Source organism: Aptenodytes forsteri, unplaced genomic scaffold (genome assembly GCF_000699145.1).
Source record: "Aptenodytes forsteri isolate BGI_AS27 unplaced genomic scaffold, ASM69914v1 Scaffold35, whole genome shotgun sequence".
Taxonomy (NCBI): domain Eukaryota; kingdom Metazoa; phylum Chordata; class Aves; order Sphenisciformes; family Spheniscidae; genus Aptenodytes; species Aptenodytes forsteri.
The window spans coordinates 1,269,061-1,286,641 of NW_008795334.1; the positions used below are offsets into that span (position 1 = coordinate 1,269,061).

General features: G+C 41.4%; 1 protein-coding gene across 1 annotated transcript in view; it reads left to right on the forward strand.

Annotated features, from left to right (window-relative positions):
* Positions 1–7,407, forward strand: part of BEND4 (BEN domain containing 4) — a 21,679-nt gene extending 14,272 nt beyond the window's left edge. Inside the window, exons 3-4 of the mRNA XM_019472299.1 lie at positions 3,729–3,969; positions 7,190–7,407. Of these exons, the coding sequence (XP_019327844.1) occupies positions 3,729–3,969; positions 7,190–7,407 (459 nt within the window). The remainder of the gene's footprint in view (positions 1–3,728; positions 3,970–7,189) is intronic.
* Positions 7,408–17,581: the final 10,174 nt, after the last annotated feature.

Sequence of the window (17,581 nt, forward strand, 5' to 3'; positions counted from 1 at the left end):
GCCGGCGGCTGCGGGTGCGCAGAGGCTGCAGCCTGTGCGGGGGGGGTATACCGACATGGTGTGTATGGACACAGGCACGCATGTGTATACAGTTAGTACAGCTCTAATACAGCCCTGAGATGGTTAATGCTAGAATATACGTTTCCTTCATTTTGCAGACAGACCCAAATATAGACTTCTGCAAGTCTTTGGAGTGCTCTTGCTTTTCAGAAAGCATCCCAAACAAAATGTTGAGTGTTGACAATTTTATACTTGATACAGAGTTTGGGGATTTTTGTAATTATGATCTGTTTAAAAGTGCTGCAGTGAAAAAGCAGGAAATTTAAGTCCTCCCTTTCTCTAGAAGGTAGATGTATAGATTTATCTATCAACTCTAGTGTAACTCACGTTAATTTTGCTCCAGTGTGTTTCTATCCAGCCTTGTAAAAATGCCTCAAATGAAGTGGTTTTGTTGAGACTTTGCTAGTTTAGACTGTCTATATTTGAGGCTCTTGCTATGCATGTTTTTGTATATGTAGTGTATACGTGTCACTACCCATGATTCACGCAAACAAAATCAGAAGAGGGAAGACTTGGGTCTAGTCTGACCTCCGCTTTGCACATAAATTATGTGTAGTGCAAGCCTCACGTAGTCCAACTTACCATAGTTTCACTGCAGGTGCTTTGCAGCAGTTCAGGATGTGCATCACTTTGCTCCTCCATTCAGTTTTATCCTGCGCAAATTGATATATACACATATACATATTTATATTTATATATATCATTAGCTGTTATCACTCAAATATATTCCAAGGATTCATTTTCCTTTTTTAATGCTCTTTTGCTTAACTAAAATTTTCAAGCACTGTAAAAAATGAGGCTGTTCTGTAACGTCCCACATGGAATAGCTTGTCATGATGTGACAGAATTTTTTATTCAATTAAACACATAGATGCTAATCTTTTATTCATAAGCTTAATCATGTACAAATACAAGCATGAACGCATTTATACTTTGGTTTTTCCTTCAGGATCTGCTTATTTCATTTCTGGAAGGTTTTCTGTTTGTTTTAGTTTAATGACTGCTGGACACACCAAACGGCATCATATACTTACCGAGAATCTTTTGCCCAGAAGTGCTTTACTTTCAGAGGAAGTAATGAAAGTGTATCTGCAGCAGGAACCCAGTAATTGTGTAACAGAGTAGCATAACACTATATCATGCCTTTGGAGAAGGAGGAGGAAAAATACTCTAAATTTCAGGGGGAATAAGAGAGAAGTATAATAAAATTGGGGCTGAGGAAATTATGTAAAATGTATTGCCTTCTCCTCAGTTAATAGTAATGTGAGCTCTCATGAAATTTAGATGTTGGGCCTTTCTGCACCCTATTTCCATCAGTGCAATACATTTAAACACAGAGGTAGCTTTTAGGATACCTTGCTACTTAGCAAAGCCACACGTGAGCATCCATCCCTAGCACACATGAGCAAGCCTGGAGCCGTACACTGTGCCATTACGGGCTTGCATTGCACTGCTCCTGCCTGCCAGGACACAAAAGCAAGGCAGTGCCTACAGAGTTAGCTGCAGCTTGTACTTTGCACTGGTATCAGTAAGAAAGGTTCTTGCTTTGCTACTGTGTTTTTTAAATAGGGAAAGAAGTAGGTTTCAGGAATCTAAGGTAGGAAAATAATTGGCTTTATATAAAAGGGATGCTGAGCTAGCTGCCGAAAAAAATTAGTACCTTTCAGGAATCTCAGGTAGGAAAATAATTGGCTGAGCTAGCTGCCGAAAAAAATTAGTACCAATGTGGGGATCAGATGGTCCTGTGTTTTACCTTTGTGATGGAACAAGCCAAGGAAATACTAGTGTCAGCTCCCACTGAGATGGAGTGGTCAGAGTTGCTTCAGCAAAAGAGCATCATACCCTCAAAGAGCTTTCCATGCTGCCCCCCTGCTCTTCCTCCTTCCCTGGCCCCCTTGCCACCTTGGCAGAGGACGAGGAGCTGGGCTGGATGGAGGAAATGTTCTTTCCACGGCAGAGCTCCTCAGCCGTACTGTTGGCTTCCCAGGGGCATGTGTACCTGGCAAAAATTAAAGCAGCTTCTTGCGTCATGAGTGGAGGGGGAGGAATTGACCCTGGCCCTTTTGCAGTAGTGGGAGCAGACAAGTGAAGTGCAAATTACAGGCAGAGTTGGACTGTAGGTAAAGGGTCTTTCTCTTAGGGCATACAAGCTTGGATTTACAAGCTAAAGGGTTGAGATGTTTTGGGGAAAGGATAGGGTCCCATCAGACAGACAAAGCCCGTCTCCTCCTCTATATTTTGGCTTCCTTTGCAGAGGTTTGGATTTGCCTGTAGCTGCCTTTGTCAGCAGTTTGCACCAAGCCAGCTAGGTTTGCACCGAGGCGAACAAGTAGCCGACAGTCACACAGGCTGAGCTCCCAGTGATGCTAACCCCGCCATGGGAGGTGGTGGTACCCTAAATCATACGAACAGATTCTCCAAGGACCCCCTCATCACGGTCTTCACTAAATTCAACCTTCCACATATTTATCAAACTTGCAAAAAAATTAAAAGCAAATACCTGAGGAAAAACTTCAAAGATGCTCCCAAGCTGTCTCCCAGGATGCTATAATAAATATATGAAAGGAGGCAAGGGTAGTTCTTAAAATAGTTTTCAGATGTCAAAGATCTGGAAGCGAGGAGGACAACGTTGCAACAGTTGCCCACAAGTGCAGCATGCGGGCGATTGCCTCTGTTGAGCATCAGACCCTCGTTTCTCTAGTTCACTGTGAGCTCCTATCTAAGCTGGGGGCTCTACGAAGCTTTTACTAATTGGGCCTCCAGATTTATGTGTTTTAATAAAGAGGTGTAGCTGTAAAAGTGAATGAGTTTCTAGGAAGGTGTGGTCTGGGTTTTTTTTGTGTACTTCAAATATTTCAGGTATATTAACAGTACCGTCTTACGTTAACTGGGTAATCCTGAACGATAGCATTTTATGGGCAACGAGAATTAAATACAATTTAGGTACAACTGACTAAAGAGGCCTTAAAAATGTGTGTGGATTACAAGAATCCCCATAATTAGTCCCACAGCATTCATTTAATGTTGGAATATCGAAGCACACAAATTATGAAGGTTAAAAGCAAAATTTCTTTCCAGCTGACACGGTGGCATTTCTGTAAAGCTGTAATTTGAGTTAATATGGCATTCATTAATAATAATGAAGCTTTTAGTTTTCATAGTTCCTTTATTTATTTTCTTTATATTTTTCACAGTAACATAACCGCTGTCAAGTTTCGGGTGTATTCTACAGAAGTAATAAATTTATTATAAAAACAGACCAAAAGAGTCACCTCTGAAGTAAACTGTCAGCTGTGTTGAAGTGATCCATTTGATCACGCTCTTCAAAGACCCTTTTTATGCATTTTAACAGATTAAGAAGAAAGGTTATACTTAAATAGTATACCCAGTCACTGGTTCTTAACTCTTTTTAACCTGCTTGTTAAAGTGGAAATTATCAATAGCCATCTCTCAAAACATATTCCTCGTACCTCACCAAATTCGAGTTCTAGAAAATGGAAATGTAATTTTAAAAGTACTCATTCTCAGTAAGAGCAATTACGTGTTCACTTCAGGATGTGTTTCGCTGTCAGTATCACGGCTAGTTAAAAAGCGTATTTTTTATTGCAACTGACATCTTTACTTATTTGCCTTGTAAAATAAGCAACGGAAATATTTCACTTTTTCAGGGGAGCAAGCAGTTGCTGAACAACTACCCTGTCTACATCACTAGTAAACAATGGGATGAGGCTGTAAATTCTTCCAAGAAAGATGGACGACGGCTCCTTCGCTATCTCATCAGATTTGTTTTCACAACCGATGAGCTTAAGTACTCATGCGGCCTTGGAAAAAGGAAAAGGTCAGTGCAGTCAGGAGAGACAGGTCCTGAAAGACGTCCTCTGGATCCAGTAAAAGTAACATGTCTCAGAGGTACTGCATCTTTTCGCTCAGTGTCCACCATATGTGATCTCATTTCACCACATTGGCTCTGGCTCAGTAGAAGCATTTGGCTGACAGTTGCAGAACTAGAAGGGGTTTCACAGGCAGGTGACAAGCAGCCAGAAACCCTCCGCTTTTTTTATATACATACATATATAAATGTATGTATGTATTACATATGTGTATTTTTTTTTGAATGGGAAGAAACAGGGCTGCTTATTTAAGAGAGGAGACAAATACAAGGGCACATGACACTGATATGTTTGAAACAGCAAAGAAGGAAAATCAGACAATCCTGATTACAGTCTTATAATAAACTAACAGGGCGTTCTTTAACACTGATACGCAGCAAAATTAACCAAAGGAATATTTATAGCCTAATGTGTAGTAAGCATATGGCGCTCAAGGCCACAGTGCATCATTGGAGTTAAAAGCTAACAGAGTTTCAGAATAGGTGTGAACATTTTGTAGGGCCAAGAACATCTACAGGTTAATTACATACAAAGTGTATGCAAATGCGTTGTCAAGGATTTAACTTCTTTTTTGGAGTACTGATGCAACATTGACTGAAAAAGTTAGGGAACAACTTTCCCCGATGTTTGGCCTGAAAAGGAGAGGGAGTTTTGCAAGATTTCACAATGTCGGAGAGTGAGGATGTTGGACAATACAGAGAAAGGGTCCAGATTGAGAAGAATTACCTGTTGTGGCAGTTCATACTTTGGTTTCCTAAAACTGTTCGAAAGGCCTGGTACTGGGCTTTATAATGAAAAATACAAGGCAGGGCTTTTTAAAAACGTTTGTAGTATCAGCATCTGCATTTTATAAATGCATATGCTTATCATTTCTTTAATTAACTCATAGTTAACTTTATAGTATTTTGTGAGCACATACACAAAATTTTGGTTGAACTGACTTCAAGAATGTTTTACTAATCAATGCAGTGTAAAAAGCTGTATTTTGGTCAGTCAGTGATAAAAAAATCTTTAGTCATCTAACTGGAGTCCAGAGTGGTTATATACATCAGATGGAGCCTCTTCCCATCTAGCGTAGAAGAATCCAACAAGGCCAAGTAGATAAGACTTGTAGTTGGGGTACATTGATGTAACCAGGTAATGAACTCAGATTTTACAAAGAGGCTCTTTTTTTACTACAAAGGAACCTGTTAACCTGTTACATGATACTCTACCAGACCTTATACTCTATCAGAGCTTAATAGAAGGGCAAGTCCGTTGCACACCGTGCTGCACGGAGGTCTGGAGCGAGATTCAGGATCCCAGAAGTTCTCCTGGAAACTGAAGGCTGAATACAAGTGCATTAACCGTTTGCTAAATTGCTTTAAATTTCACCTAATAATTTATGCACAAGCAGAGTGTTAATACCCTTTTCTTCCCCTTTCTTCCCCCTGCCTCCCACCAAGACTAACAGTAAATCCACCTATAGATGGACTTTTGCTTATGGCCACTCTCCTTTCTGGGGTCCTGGACATACAGAACTTGTGGAGCGCTCCTTGGGAGAAAGAGAAAGGCCAATTTCCTTAATTTTCAGAAGCTTGAAGAGGAAGCCAAAACATTCAGTATCTAAGGACCAGTTACGAAAGCACAGTAGACAGCTCTCCCTTTGGGCTTTCGTGCGTGGGTGGGAACATGACAACTTTCTCCAGTGCCAAGAGTTGGCTACTGGCTCCTACCCATTTGCAAGCCAAGGTAACAAGTGTCTGACTAATTCTCAGCGCATCCAATTATGCCTTCCCACCGTAGCAGGGAGTACAAACTGCTTCTCTCTCGGCACTCAGAGTAGTTTAAACACCTATAAACATTTCTAATATATTCCTACAACTGACTGTTGCCTGGAACCAGCTTTAAAACAGCCTGGCATGCTTAAATTATAGCATTACTCCTTTACGTGGTAACCATTTCTCTGAGAAAAACACCAGTCCCACCTGAACATAACTAGGTAGGAATTACCGTTGCCTGTGTGGATTCCCAGGGAAATGAATTTAAAACCGAGATAACTATCACTTTTGCAGACATACTGCTGGAGGAGCAATGCAAAAATCACGTCCTAATTGTCCAACAGATGAGATACCTCGCAGGCACGGGAACTCACGTAAAAGCACAGCGCTCCCTGGTCTCGAGATGTGGTGACAGTAATGAAGTTACCTTACGCCACTTATTGTGCTGTTGGCTTGTCAACAGTAGAAAATAGAATTTTAAAATATCCTGGGACACACAATACCGCATGAGGGAATAACTAATGTTACAGAATAAATAAGAAGCTCAGTTTCCATATGAGGTACAGTGTATCCAATACATCTAATAAGGTGCCCTCACATTTAAAATCTTATTTGGACGTTTCAAAGTCGAAGTACACCTATTTGAGCTATGTCTAGCAGTTACAACTCCAGAATTGGTAAGGCACCTTCTGCGAGTTTAGCATATTGCATGTCAAAGAATCTGAAAAAGAAATTATAAAAAAATGTAATCATCATATACAAATAGCTGTATGTGGAAGCAGCAGCTACTTAAATAGCCAAATTACATGCAGTACCATTCATTTTCTCCTGCATTGAAAACTATTGCAAGGCTCCCCAAATTAGCCCTCTCATCTCATTTAGCTATTTCGAAGGCCAATTTAGTCTCTGAAAAATAGGTGTCAGATTCAGGAAGATGGAAAGAGCAGGACTTAAAATGAAAGATACTCAAAACCGAAAGGAGCACCAAACTGAAATAATAGTAGTGACATTTTCAAGCAGGTTATGGGCTACTGCAGCCTGCAGATGTTGAAGCAGCCAGCAGAGGGAGATCATAAAGATCCACGAGAGTAATCACCTTAAGGTATAAACACACAACAGGTTTCAAATGAAATACATCCCGGTTCATGTTAACTTTCACATGTATTGCACACGCTGCATCACAGCCGTCGCTTCGAATTAGTTCTTTTTATTTCCACAAGAAGGGATTTTATCTCCAGGTCCCATGCATCATACAATTAGCTCAGGTATAACAACATACACTGCATGTGGAGAAACACACTTGTACAGAAATAAAATAGGTCCAAGTGGCATTATCATGGCATCCCCCATAAGGCTTTACTTCTGCTTAAGTAGAGCAGTAATGCCCCCCTGTCTTATTTCCCAAGAGCTTTTGATGCCTGGGCGATAACAGATGCTGCAAAGACAAGTTGTTTTTTATCCTTGCATGCTTTCCTGCAGAGTTCATTAGGATGCATTGTACTTCCAACCCGGACTGGTGGATGCCATCCGAAGAGCAGATAAACAAGGTATTCAGCGACGCAGTAGGACATGCTCGTCAAGGGCGTGCGGTGGGGACTTTCCTTCACAACGGGAACTCGTATTACGAAGGGACTGACCATCCAGGATCACAGGACGAAGTCTTCAACAGAGGTATGCAAGATGGATCTGGCGATTGATGGCAGTGAGAAGAACCTCATACAACAGTAGCAACCACTTAATTTAGGAGAGACTATTTGTTAAACATACTTACCCTGCTGTCATTTAAGAGTCCAAAGCATGTTTGAACACATACTGCATACATTTCAGCTTCTCCATCCTACCACGTCCCAGTTAATAGAAAGAAATCCATTTCAAGACCTGCTCTATGGGACTTCTCAGTGCCTATTATTTGCAAATTCTTCATAGCACCCTCAAAGGGAAATTGCAGTTCATTTCATCTAGTTCTAGAGGAAAGGTCATCTAAAAACTGTAAAAATGTCAAAAGAAACAGCAGCTACTATCTCATCTGCCTATTGATAACAAGCCCAGGTCTGGACCCAGAACAGCTGGGTACTATTTGCTTTCCCTGAGTAGGAGATGTAAGAACAAATCTGCATGCTTATAACAAAAAAAGAAGTGGTCTCCCATTTCCTAACGGAAAATAACGGAATTATAAATGCTACCTTAAAATACCGCACAAGACGGAAAATTCAGGGACTTCCTTTAGCCAACTCTGCCAGGAAATTAAGCTTCCCGAGTAAAACAGCAGCGCCCGTCAACAGCAGAATCCTTCAAAGACCCAGAACAATAACAGGCACTTCTAATAGATAAAAATTGCTTTGTATATCAGATAGGCACTATATTTATCTAGATTTCTAGGGGATTAGAGTTGATCATGACAGTTTTCATTAAAATAAGATTGCTAAAAACAAATTGCCATTTCAGAAGACAGGTTTTGCTTTGTCTGTTCCTATTCTGCAGCCATATTATGTAGCTTTAGAGGCTTTAAATTGCCTTTTCTTGTTTTTGCTTTCATTTGTGTTTTATATCCGTTCCTTGAAATAGGTGAGGCAATGCGCTGGTCTTAACAGTCTCATGCTCCATGTTGCATTCAGGGAGGGGTTGGGTAAGAAGAGCCTAGTTTAACCTTCTGTTGTAAGTAAACATGGGGTCCAGACTGAGAGCTGTAAAAAAGGAGCTGTGCTAGAGCAGAAATCACAACGGCGCACAACATTGGAAACAGATACCAACCTTAAAAAAAAAAAAAAAAAAGTCCACTGAAAACCTTTAATTTTAAAGGCTTAGGAGTCTGTTGTCCCTCCAAATTGATGCACTCCAGAAATATGCAATGCCAAAGAAACGATACCCTTTCCTTTCTGCATCAGGGTGTTTCCATCTCCTTACCCTTGTCCGGTCGCTCAGGCCAGCGCTGGCATCTTTCACAGCCTGAACCAGCTCTCCTTGAGGCAACATTTCCCCACTGGCGGGTACAGGGAACTGGTTTTTGGAAAGAAAGTTCACTTCGCATTTGACCACCCTTAGTGCTACCTCATCAGCGTTGACTCTCCTGAACGTGTATCTCGTACTCCCCAGCTTTCCCAACCGCCTTGTGCAAGCCACGAGAGAAGCTACTAATTGCTCCTTTTACCCTTCTCTCCTTCCCAACCTTCTCCCCGTGCACCGGGCAGGGCAGGAGACACCCAACCCCTTCCGCAAAGATCAGGAAGGGCCCTCTGGGGTGAAGCGCTCCTCTAGCTCCAGCCTGACCGCAGATGGAAGACTGAGGCTGTTTCTCAAAGGTCAGCTTGCCCACATGATAGTTTCTTCCCACCATCTGCCTCCTCTTTGCCTGCGGTTGTGACTGGTCTCTCACAGCCGGCCCGCGGGGCATCTTGGGACACAGGCTCCACCGTGCACCGCCGTAGACAGGACCTCACTCAGCCAGGATATGCTTTAGGCCCTTAAATGTCCAATACCTCTTGATTCATTTTATTTTTGGTGATTTCTAAAAGGGAGTTGAAAGGCACTCACTTGCCCCAGAATAACTCCTTTATTTTCTAAAAGTGAATGAGCAGTTTAGTCACGCTGAACCTCACCAGGCCGAGGGGTTTGGGACAGCATCCCTCACTACAGGCAGGAGGTGACTTTCTTTGAGCAGTCAATGGTGCGTGGTGGCCTCTGGAGGAGAAACTCGGTGTATAGAAATGTCACAGTACAGATATCCTATAGTAGCTTTTCAGTGTTGAACTTACACTTTTTTTTAAAAGAACTATAATAGAAGATGTTACATTGCTCAGATGGTGGAAGTCTTGCTACTCTATGTTTAATGTGGTGACACTTGCCAGAACTACTTGGTAAAACATGTCAGAATGTGTGAGTCAACATTATACTGTAAATTTGTCTACAGCAATATGTATCATGCTGTATTTTTGTAAACATTGTGATGGTTTCCTTTCAAATGTTTAATCGTATGAGGTTAAAGATACAAACGCTTCATTTTTAACAGTCACAGAACAGAATTACTGGACTGGACAGACGTCTCTCACTTAATAACCTAAAGATTTGCTGAAATAACTAGTAAGCCTAGCTTTATTTTTAGTGTAAAAAGTGTAGCCAGCGTCCTGGAACCACTCACAATCCTCTGCTCTCATATTGTGCAAAATAACCAAATGTATAGTTTCATCCTGAAAGCCACTTTGGCACTAGAAATGGCTTTGCAGGTTTGGACCTTTCTTTATGGACAAAATTTCGCCCTCGGTGGCTTGTGTGCACTGGCCAGTGACATGAATCGTAGTCACAGACAGGCATTAGCAGACACCAGCTCATCTTTTTTTGTTCATGTTTGGTTTTAAAATAACAGAGTACAACAACTTTTCTCAGTTGTCTGTCTTTGTTTTTAATTGCCATCATGGCAACTTGACTCTTGACCCACCCATTTCATTTAAAAAAATGCAAACCTTTCACAACAGCTTATTCCAGTTAATTTGTTCATGAAGCATTATAAATTCATACACACTGAAGTGTCTAAATATCCGCAAAAGGTATAATAGTACGGGACCTGAAATAATAGATAGCACATAAGCCCTTGCAGAGCGAGATACAAAGCACACTGCTTAAATATGGGTAAGTCAGCACATCCCTTCCCAGCTCTGGATGTAGACAGTAGGCTTGCGACAGAAGGAAACTGCTATCTATCATGTCACTCCAGAAGGTCCCAGGAGGATAGAGATTCTTGTCTTATCCTTCCATAGTCTTTAATCTTACTGTCATTCATGTATCTGCCTTCTCTCAAACTTTGTGTAGCAGTACCGCACGCCCATCTGTGCCAACATGCCTTCGCTATATTTTCTATGACAAATATTTGTGGAAAAACTGTGATTAAAAAACCATTAATCCTGATATTTTTATTGTTATGGTGTAGTTAATTCTATGAATACTTTCTAATGATGATTGTACTGTGTAGAGTAAGTACAGGTTAGGGATAGACCTTTACCAGATATTGTAAAAAAAAAAAAGTGCATAGTGTAATATAGACTAGTAAGGTTTTTGTGACAATTTCTATAGGGTGTGTGAATTGTTTTTTATGTGGCAACACACATTTCTTTTAAAGAATATAAAATCTTAGAGAATTTTTTAAACAGTCAATATTTTTTAATTATAAAGACATTTGTTACCTACAGTTTACTATTTCAGGTGTTAATTCTAATTTGAATATTGGTTTTATTACTACATACCTCCAGTTCCATTTGTTCTGTTGCATAAAAATGCACAATAAAAGTTAGTCTCTGGTTAACCTGTCTCTCTCTCTCTCTACAGGCATTGTTGTGTCAGTGTGACAGGTGTCACAACTGGTTCTCCCTATAAATATATATTAAAAGTTTTAGACTTAGATTTATACAGAAGGCTAGAGGGTTGTCTTTTGCATTAAATGCTTGTTCGGTAGGAAGCACTGGCAAGCGCAGTGAAAGATTATGAAGAATTCAAGTATGAGTATAATATAAATCATTTTCACGTCAAAATATAACCACATATTTATGCGCTGGTTAGATAGGAAGACCGCTCAGAGAAAGTACCCATCTACAATCTTAAGACCTGGATTTTCAAGCGGTGAAGCTTAAATCCCATTTTAATTCAAAATTCAGTGATGGCTGAATGTCTCCTGTTCTCTTAAATGCTTTAGAAAATCCCAACTCCAAATAATTTGTAGAGGAATTACAGTGACAAACATTCACCACGGCAAACCCCTTCTGCTGGGCTGTGAAGCAAGATGGGCCTGACCGCCGGCTGGTGTCATCCATTAGAAATGGTTGCCAAATATTTCCGTTATAAAACAACGCTTTCGGGTGCCTGTAATGTTGCAAAACTAACTGGGGTTGGGCTGGTATTTTCTAGATCAGGGGCTTCAGTCTACTGTATTTTTTGTGAAAACCCTTATTAGCAAAACCCTCACCAAAATCATTTCAGGTGATTCTGAGAAATGTAGGTTAAAAAAAAAACCCTCTGTTAATCCCTCTGAAAAAAAAATATAATTAACTTCTCTTTGGAAATCTCCGACTTCCCAGACTTCTGCGCAATGACTTGAAATGTCAGAGGGTAGATCCAGAGGCAGGAGTGAACGGGGATGGGCTATGGGGAAACCGATGGGGTGATGGGGCAGTACAGGCGGGGTACCGGCAGGGAAGGCTGGCAGGGAAGGAGAGCACGTGAGTAAGGAACCAGAAGCAGCAACTGGGTTTTTGAAGCTTGGAAAGATGCCCAGAGAGTTTAGGTCTAACAGCGGAGTCTATAAGAAGCTGGTAAGCACGAGAGGTAGCAACTGGGGCTGGACAGGCAGAGAGAAGGGGTAGGGAAGAGGTCCCTGGGATGGGGGAGAACCAGGCCTGGCAAATAACTGAAGGGGAACAGGCAGCACAGCTGGGGGGTGTAATTCAGTAATGTCACATTTTATCACTCTTCCACTAAATACCTGTTAAACATACTGGCAAGGCAATAGCAAAAGGTCCGTTCAGAAGCATGGCCCACTGCTCTTGGCAGTTATGCCTTTGCTCAAGTACAAAGATGTCCCCGAAGAGGACCTTTAAGGTCAAAGTCAGCCATTGAATCCCATGCATATGAAGGAATTTAGTTTTTACCTCATTTGCTTAGAACGAGCTCATGTGCAAGCTCACATTATAAGTGTCCTTGTAATCTTATCCTAATAAGACTACTCAAGTTGCAAAATCTGGCCCTCAGTTCAGCTAGGCAGGAATTGCTGTTTTCTCTGCCACCTTCCCTCTGCTGAGGCACCTCTGTGACCGAAGCCAGTGGAAGGAGGAGTGTCAGAATAGGAAGTGCTTTCATCACGGTGAGGAGATGGGGAGTCAGAGTCCTGGGGAACACAGGATGAGGTGGCACGTTTCAACCTTCAGCCTGCTGTGCCCAAAACTGGGCTAGTTCTACCTCTTCTTTGATAGGAGTTTTGTGAAGATGAGTGCTACTGAAGAAGCAGAGCTATAGTGCTAAGCACAACAGAAAAACCCTTGAAGAGGGTAACAAGCCTGCCTTGCAGAGTAGTTTGAGTGCATGCAGTACATAAAACCAGGCCACAGATCAAATTATGAGGATAAAACAAAATACCAAATCACTGCTGAAGAAGCAGCATCCTTCTGCTGGGGAGGCTTGCTCCAGGCTGGGGCACTGGGCAATAGCAGCATTGTAGAGTAGACATAAGGACTCCCAGGCACAAGGAGACTGAGTTACATTTGCACAGCAGCATTAATTTTGCTCTCTCCTAACATCTGAGTCCTTAAGATACTGCCTTCGCAATGCTCTCTTCTCATAGCTTTGCAATCAACTAGCTCACGCAGCATGGACAACAACGCAAGATGCATACTGACTTGCAAAGTTCAGCTTTGGTTTGTAAACATGCACATAGACGATACCTCAAAAAAGAACAAGGAAGAAAGAACTTACCTTTCCTTTCCTGGCACTTATGCTCATCTGCACCGTGGGTGACTACAAATGGTCCCCGGGTGCTTTAGCAGGCGGAAAGCATGAACACAGCTCCAGGTGACAACCATATAAATCTTAGGTTTTGGTAAGCAAACCAGTACCACTGATGTGACTTGAGCAGTCCTTGAGTGGGGCCTATTTAAATCAAAGGCTCTGGTTATTTCCTAACAAGTTCATACATGAACAGCTCCAGGGATAAATCCTCCCTGCTGCAGCGTGGAGTGCCTTGGAATACTTGGCAGATCGCTGTATATGACCTCGTCCTGTGAATACAAAAACCCTCCTCCAAAGACTCTTCAACATCTGAAGTATAAGAGCAGGTTCTACTGCAGATGTATGGCATTAAGGAAAAAAAAAAAAAACAACCCACACACCCCAACAGATTAATTACCTGAGCCAAGAGAGGGAAAAAAAAAATCTGACATGAACTTACGTAACAGTGTTGGAAAAAGCTAAAAAACCTTTGTCCTTAAAAACACTATAAACTCTCCCACTCATCTGGCAGATATAATTGCCACAACCAAGGCAGTCTTTGTAGGAAAATGGAAAGAAACAGGTTTGCTAATGATTCAAAGTAGTTTCCCATTAGAAAAGTTAATACTAAATTTAGTTCCCATTTAGGAACAGGGTCAGTAGTACAACAGAAAAAGTCTAATTAAACCTTTCAAAAATGCCTTGTAGTAACACAAGTGAAAAACTGAAAAGTCTTCTTGCAAAAGGATGTGAACCTGAAAGAGCCAACAACTGAACTACTTATTGAACTGATGGAAAGAGGGATTTCTTCTAAAGGACAATCTAAAATGAGAAGCAGAGCAGCAAGCAGTTCTAACACAGTCTCTTGACAAAAAGAACATGAAGGAAACACCCAGGCTACCTTTCCCATCCGCAGCATCAGGAAGACAGTTGCAGGGTGAGACTAATCTCCAAGAAAACAAAAAAATTAACCTTGGCACGTTCGTAAACCCTCCAAACGCTAACCAGAGCATCACTGCGCATCTCCCCCGATGATCCAGAAGTGTCCAATTGTCTACTGAGCAGATGGAGCTCTTGGAACATAGGCTTTGGAATCAGTCTCCCCCCACCCAAACCCCTTGTTTTGAACCATCTGGAGACTGAAGCTATATACTGAAGGTCAGAACCAAGGAAATCAGTGCAAGGCATAAAGGGGAAGGAGCAGAATGGGTCAAAGTCCACAAGCTTTGCATAGGCCTAGCTGAAAGTAGGAGTCATGTCCTTTGCTAAGTCCTCTGTGATGAGATGATATGAGTATTTTTACTTATCTCCTTCGATCAAAACCTAAGCTCTCAGTGGAAGCAACATATCTGAGCTGTTAGAGAAGCTGGGGACAATCAGGTTCTAAGAAAGCTTGGCTTTCTTCAATGGCAGAAGAACGAACAAATGCCCTCATATTTATGCTTAGAGAATTAAGAAATATGAACAGCATATCTGTTCAGGAGCTTCACTCCAGCAATGGACCTAAGTGTTTGGAGTCATAAGTAGGCATATCATGGAAATTTTGCACAACCATAACTTGCAAGAGGAACATTTCCTCATTCAAATTCAACAATTACCGAAGCAAACATTATTTCATGTCTATCGCCATGGGACCAAATCTCAAAGGCAGCAATCTCATTCAACATTAAGAAACAAAACACCACTACAGATGTGGCTCCTCCTCTCTCATCCCTCTCCTATTTTTCTCTTTATTTCTTGTATTTAATAGACCAATACCTGCCAAAGGAAATTAAAGACTGCAAAAAGACTTCGCCCATGAGAACGTCGTTCCCAGGACTAGACTTGGGGTGCCTTGCCAGTGCCTCAACCTCAGTCAAAGGCTAGGGCTGAAAGAAGACCATGCAAGAGGGAGGTATATGATTTTCATTGTTCTCTGCTCACTTTTGTTCTGTTGGGGATGCATCATTTTAATCCTTTCTCCAGGTGGAATGGGGCTAGATGTCAGGAGAAACTGAGAGCTGCCAAAAGTATTCTCCCACCAAGGAATTCATCTGGGCTCAGCCCTGGATGTCTTGCTTAGGCATCAGCTTTTGGTAAGGATTATCACTGACATACCTTTAATTTATCCTTAGCATACAGAGGTCAAAATTATGCGTCCCTAGCAAAGAAAAGTGAGCAGAGAACGTGGGGAAAAAAAAAAAAAAAATCACACATCTCTATCCAAGTCACTTGAAAATTGTTTCTTTTATGTACATCGGAGATTGAGGATATCAAAGCAATAAGCTTTGTCATAAAACTATGCAAACTTCTCCCTGTTGTGAAGAGCATCCCTTCCATTTCTGTTAACTTCTTTAGCTTGCACTGTAACACATGATGGTAAAGCTCAGCTATCCCCTTGAAAGGTGTCTTGCTTAATATACTTATGACGTTAACTGTTTCATTGCTCAGTTTTCCCTACCTTCTTCCTCTCATGTCAGTCAGTCTGAGTGGCTGAAGACGTAAGAGCAGCCACACAGGGTTCAACCACAGGTCTGTTAAACCTCTCTATGCTGTCTCTGACGGCAGCCAGATGAAAGCATAGAGCAGAACACCACCAATTTGGTCTTCTCAAAGCCACAGCCTCACTGAAACGTCTTCCTTTCGTCAAGGTTTCCAAATTGTCCAAATTCATTAGAATCTCTTCCACAGTATTTAATTTTTATTTTTGCTATCTGTTCTCTTTCATGAGAAACACAGTCAGTGAGGTACAAATCTACAACCAAAGATACCTACATACAATTATAACATGCAGAGACACAAGTTCACGTATGAATGTATTTGTATGTGCATCAAATCCAAGATGGATTTTCTCTATTACTGCAGTTTGCTTTGGAAAAAACATTTCGAACCTAAACTTAATGCTTTGTGTATCCAGAGCGGCCTGATTTATTTCAATGGTAAACTGCTGTTCAATCAGTATTTCTGGAAAAAAAATGCTCTAAAACACTGAATATCAGTTTACACTGGAGCACTGAATAACATTTAAGCCACCTTGTTGGTAGGAAAGAGTGCCTAGAAAAGATCCTATGAAGCCCCAATTCAGCCTAAATTAAAAAAAAAAAAAAAAAAACAAAATCACTATAGAACTGGAGTAAGCCAATGTAGGTAATTTACTGGAGGCCGAGCTGGTACAGCTTCTGCGAAGGTAGAAATTATGTCCCTTTCCTAAGGTTCTCAAAAAGTTTAATTCAAACAGTAAAGGAAGGTTTACGTTCCATGATCTTTTAATGAAGTCCCTCATAAAATATTAGCAAAGACAGACAAAATTGATTCTTGAAAAGAACTGTTAAGATCACCTCCAACCAGCTGACTGCAAGGTCCCACTTCAACCCATTACCAACCATTTAACACAATTATTTAAGAATGGCCCTTCACAACGAATGCCACAAATGGCAAATAAAGGATTTTGAAGATTCCAGGTTACATTATGTGAAAAGAGAGCTCTCTCCCTCTTTCAAAGTTGCTAAGACCATCTGCCTGGTTATTCAGACAGCCCAAAAGACAGTCCAATATTTGGACTTGACCTCAAACAGACAAGGCTCTGAAGTCTGTCACTTCCCTGCTCTGGCAGATTTTGTGCCATTTGGTTCATTTAAAAAAAAAAAAAACCAAAAAAACAAAAAAAAAACCACCACACACAAAAACAAAAGACCTCAAAAACCTGTTGGCAATGGTATCACCACCCAAAAAGAGTGTTGCTGAATGTGGGAGATGAGTTTGTGACATGCAGCCTTTTGCAATCTGAACACCACACATTACTGTCCAGCATCCCTGCAAGAAAATCCCTTGAGAAAGGGAGTCTCTTAACTATGAAATGAAACATCTTTAGCAATCAAGACATACCTTGCATACCCAAAATCTTTCCTGAAACACATTGCTTGACCACCTTATTTCTGATATCTGATACCATATAGACAAAACCTGAAAACAGGTTTTCAAGTTTCTCCACTTTATTGCCCAAGCTTCTTGCATTTTTGGTCTTCTTTCCAACCACACACAGATTTTTTTTTTTTAGCCCAATTATAAGTAGTTCTTTCCATAACTGGATAAATCACCAGTTTTCATCAGTATTAGTGATAAAAAGTGGCACTTAATGAACCGGACAGTATGTTAAATCCTCTCAAGGGATCGAGAGCAGCCCTGCCGAGAAGGACTTGGGGGTACTGGTGGACGAAAAGCTGGACATGAGCCAGCAATGTGCACTCACAGCCCCGAAGGCCAGTCATACCCTGGGCTGCATCAAAAGAAGCGTGGCCAGCAGGTCAAGGGAGGTGATTCTGCCCCTCTACTCTGCTCTGCTGAGACCCCACCTGGAGTACTGCGTCCAGCTCTGGAGCCCTCAGCAGAAGAAAGACACAGACCTGTTGGAGCGGGTCCAGAAGAGGG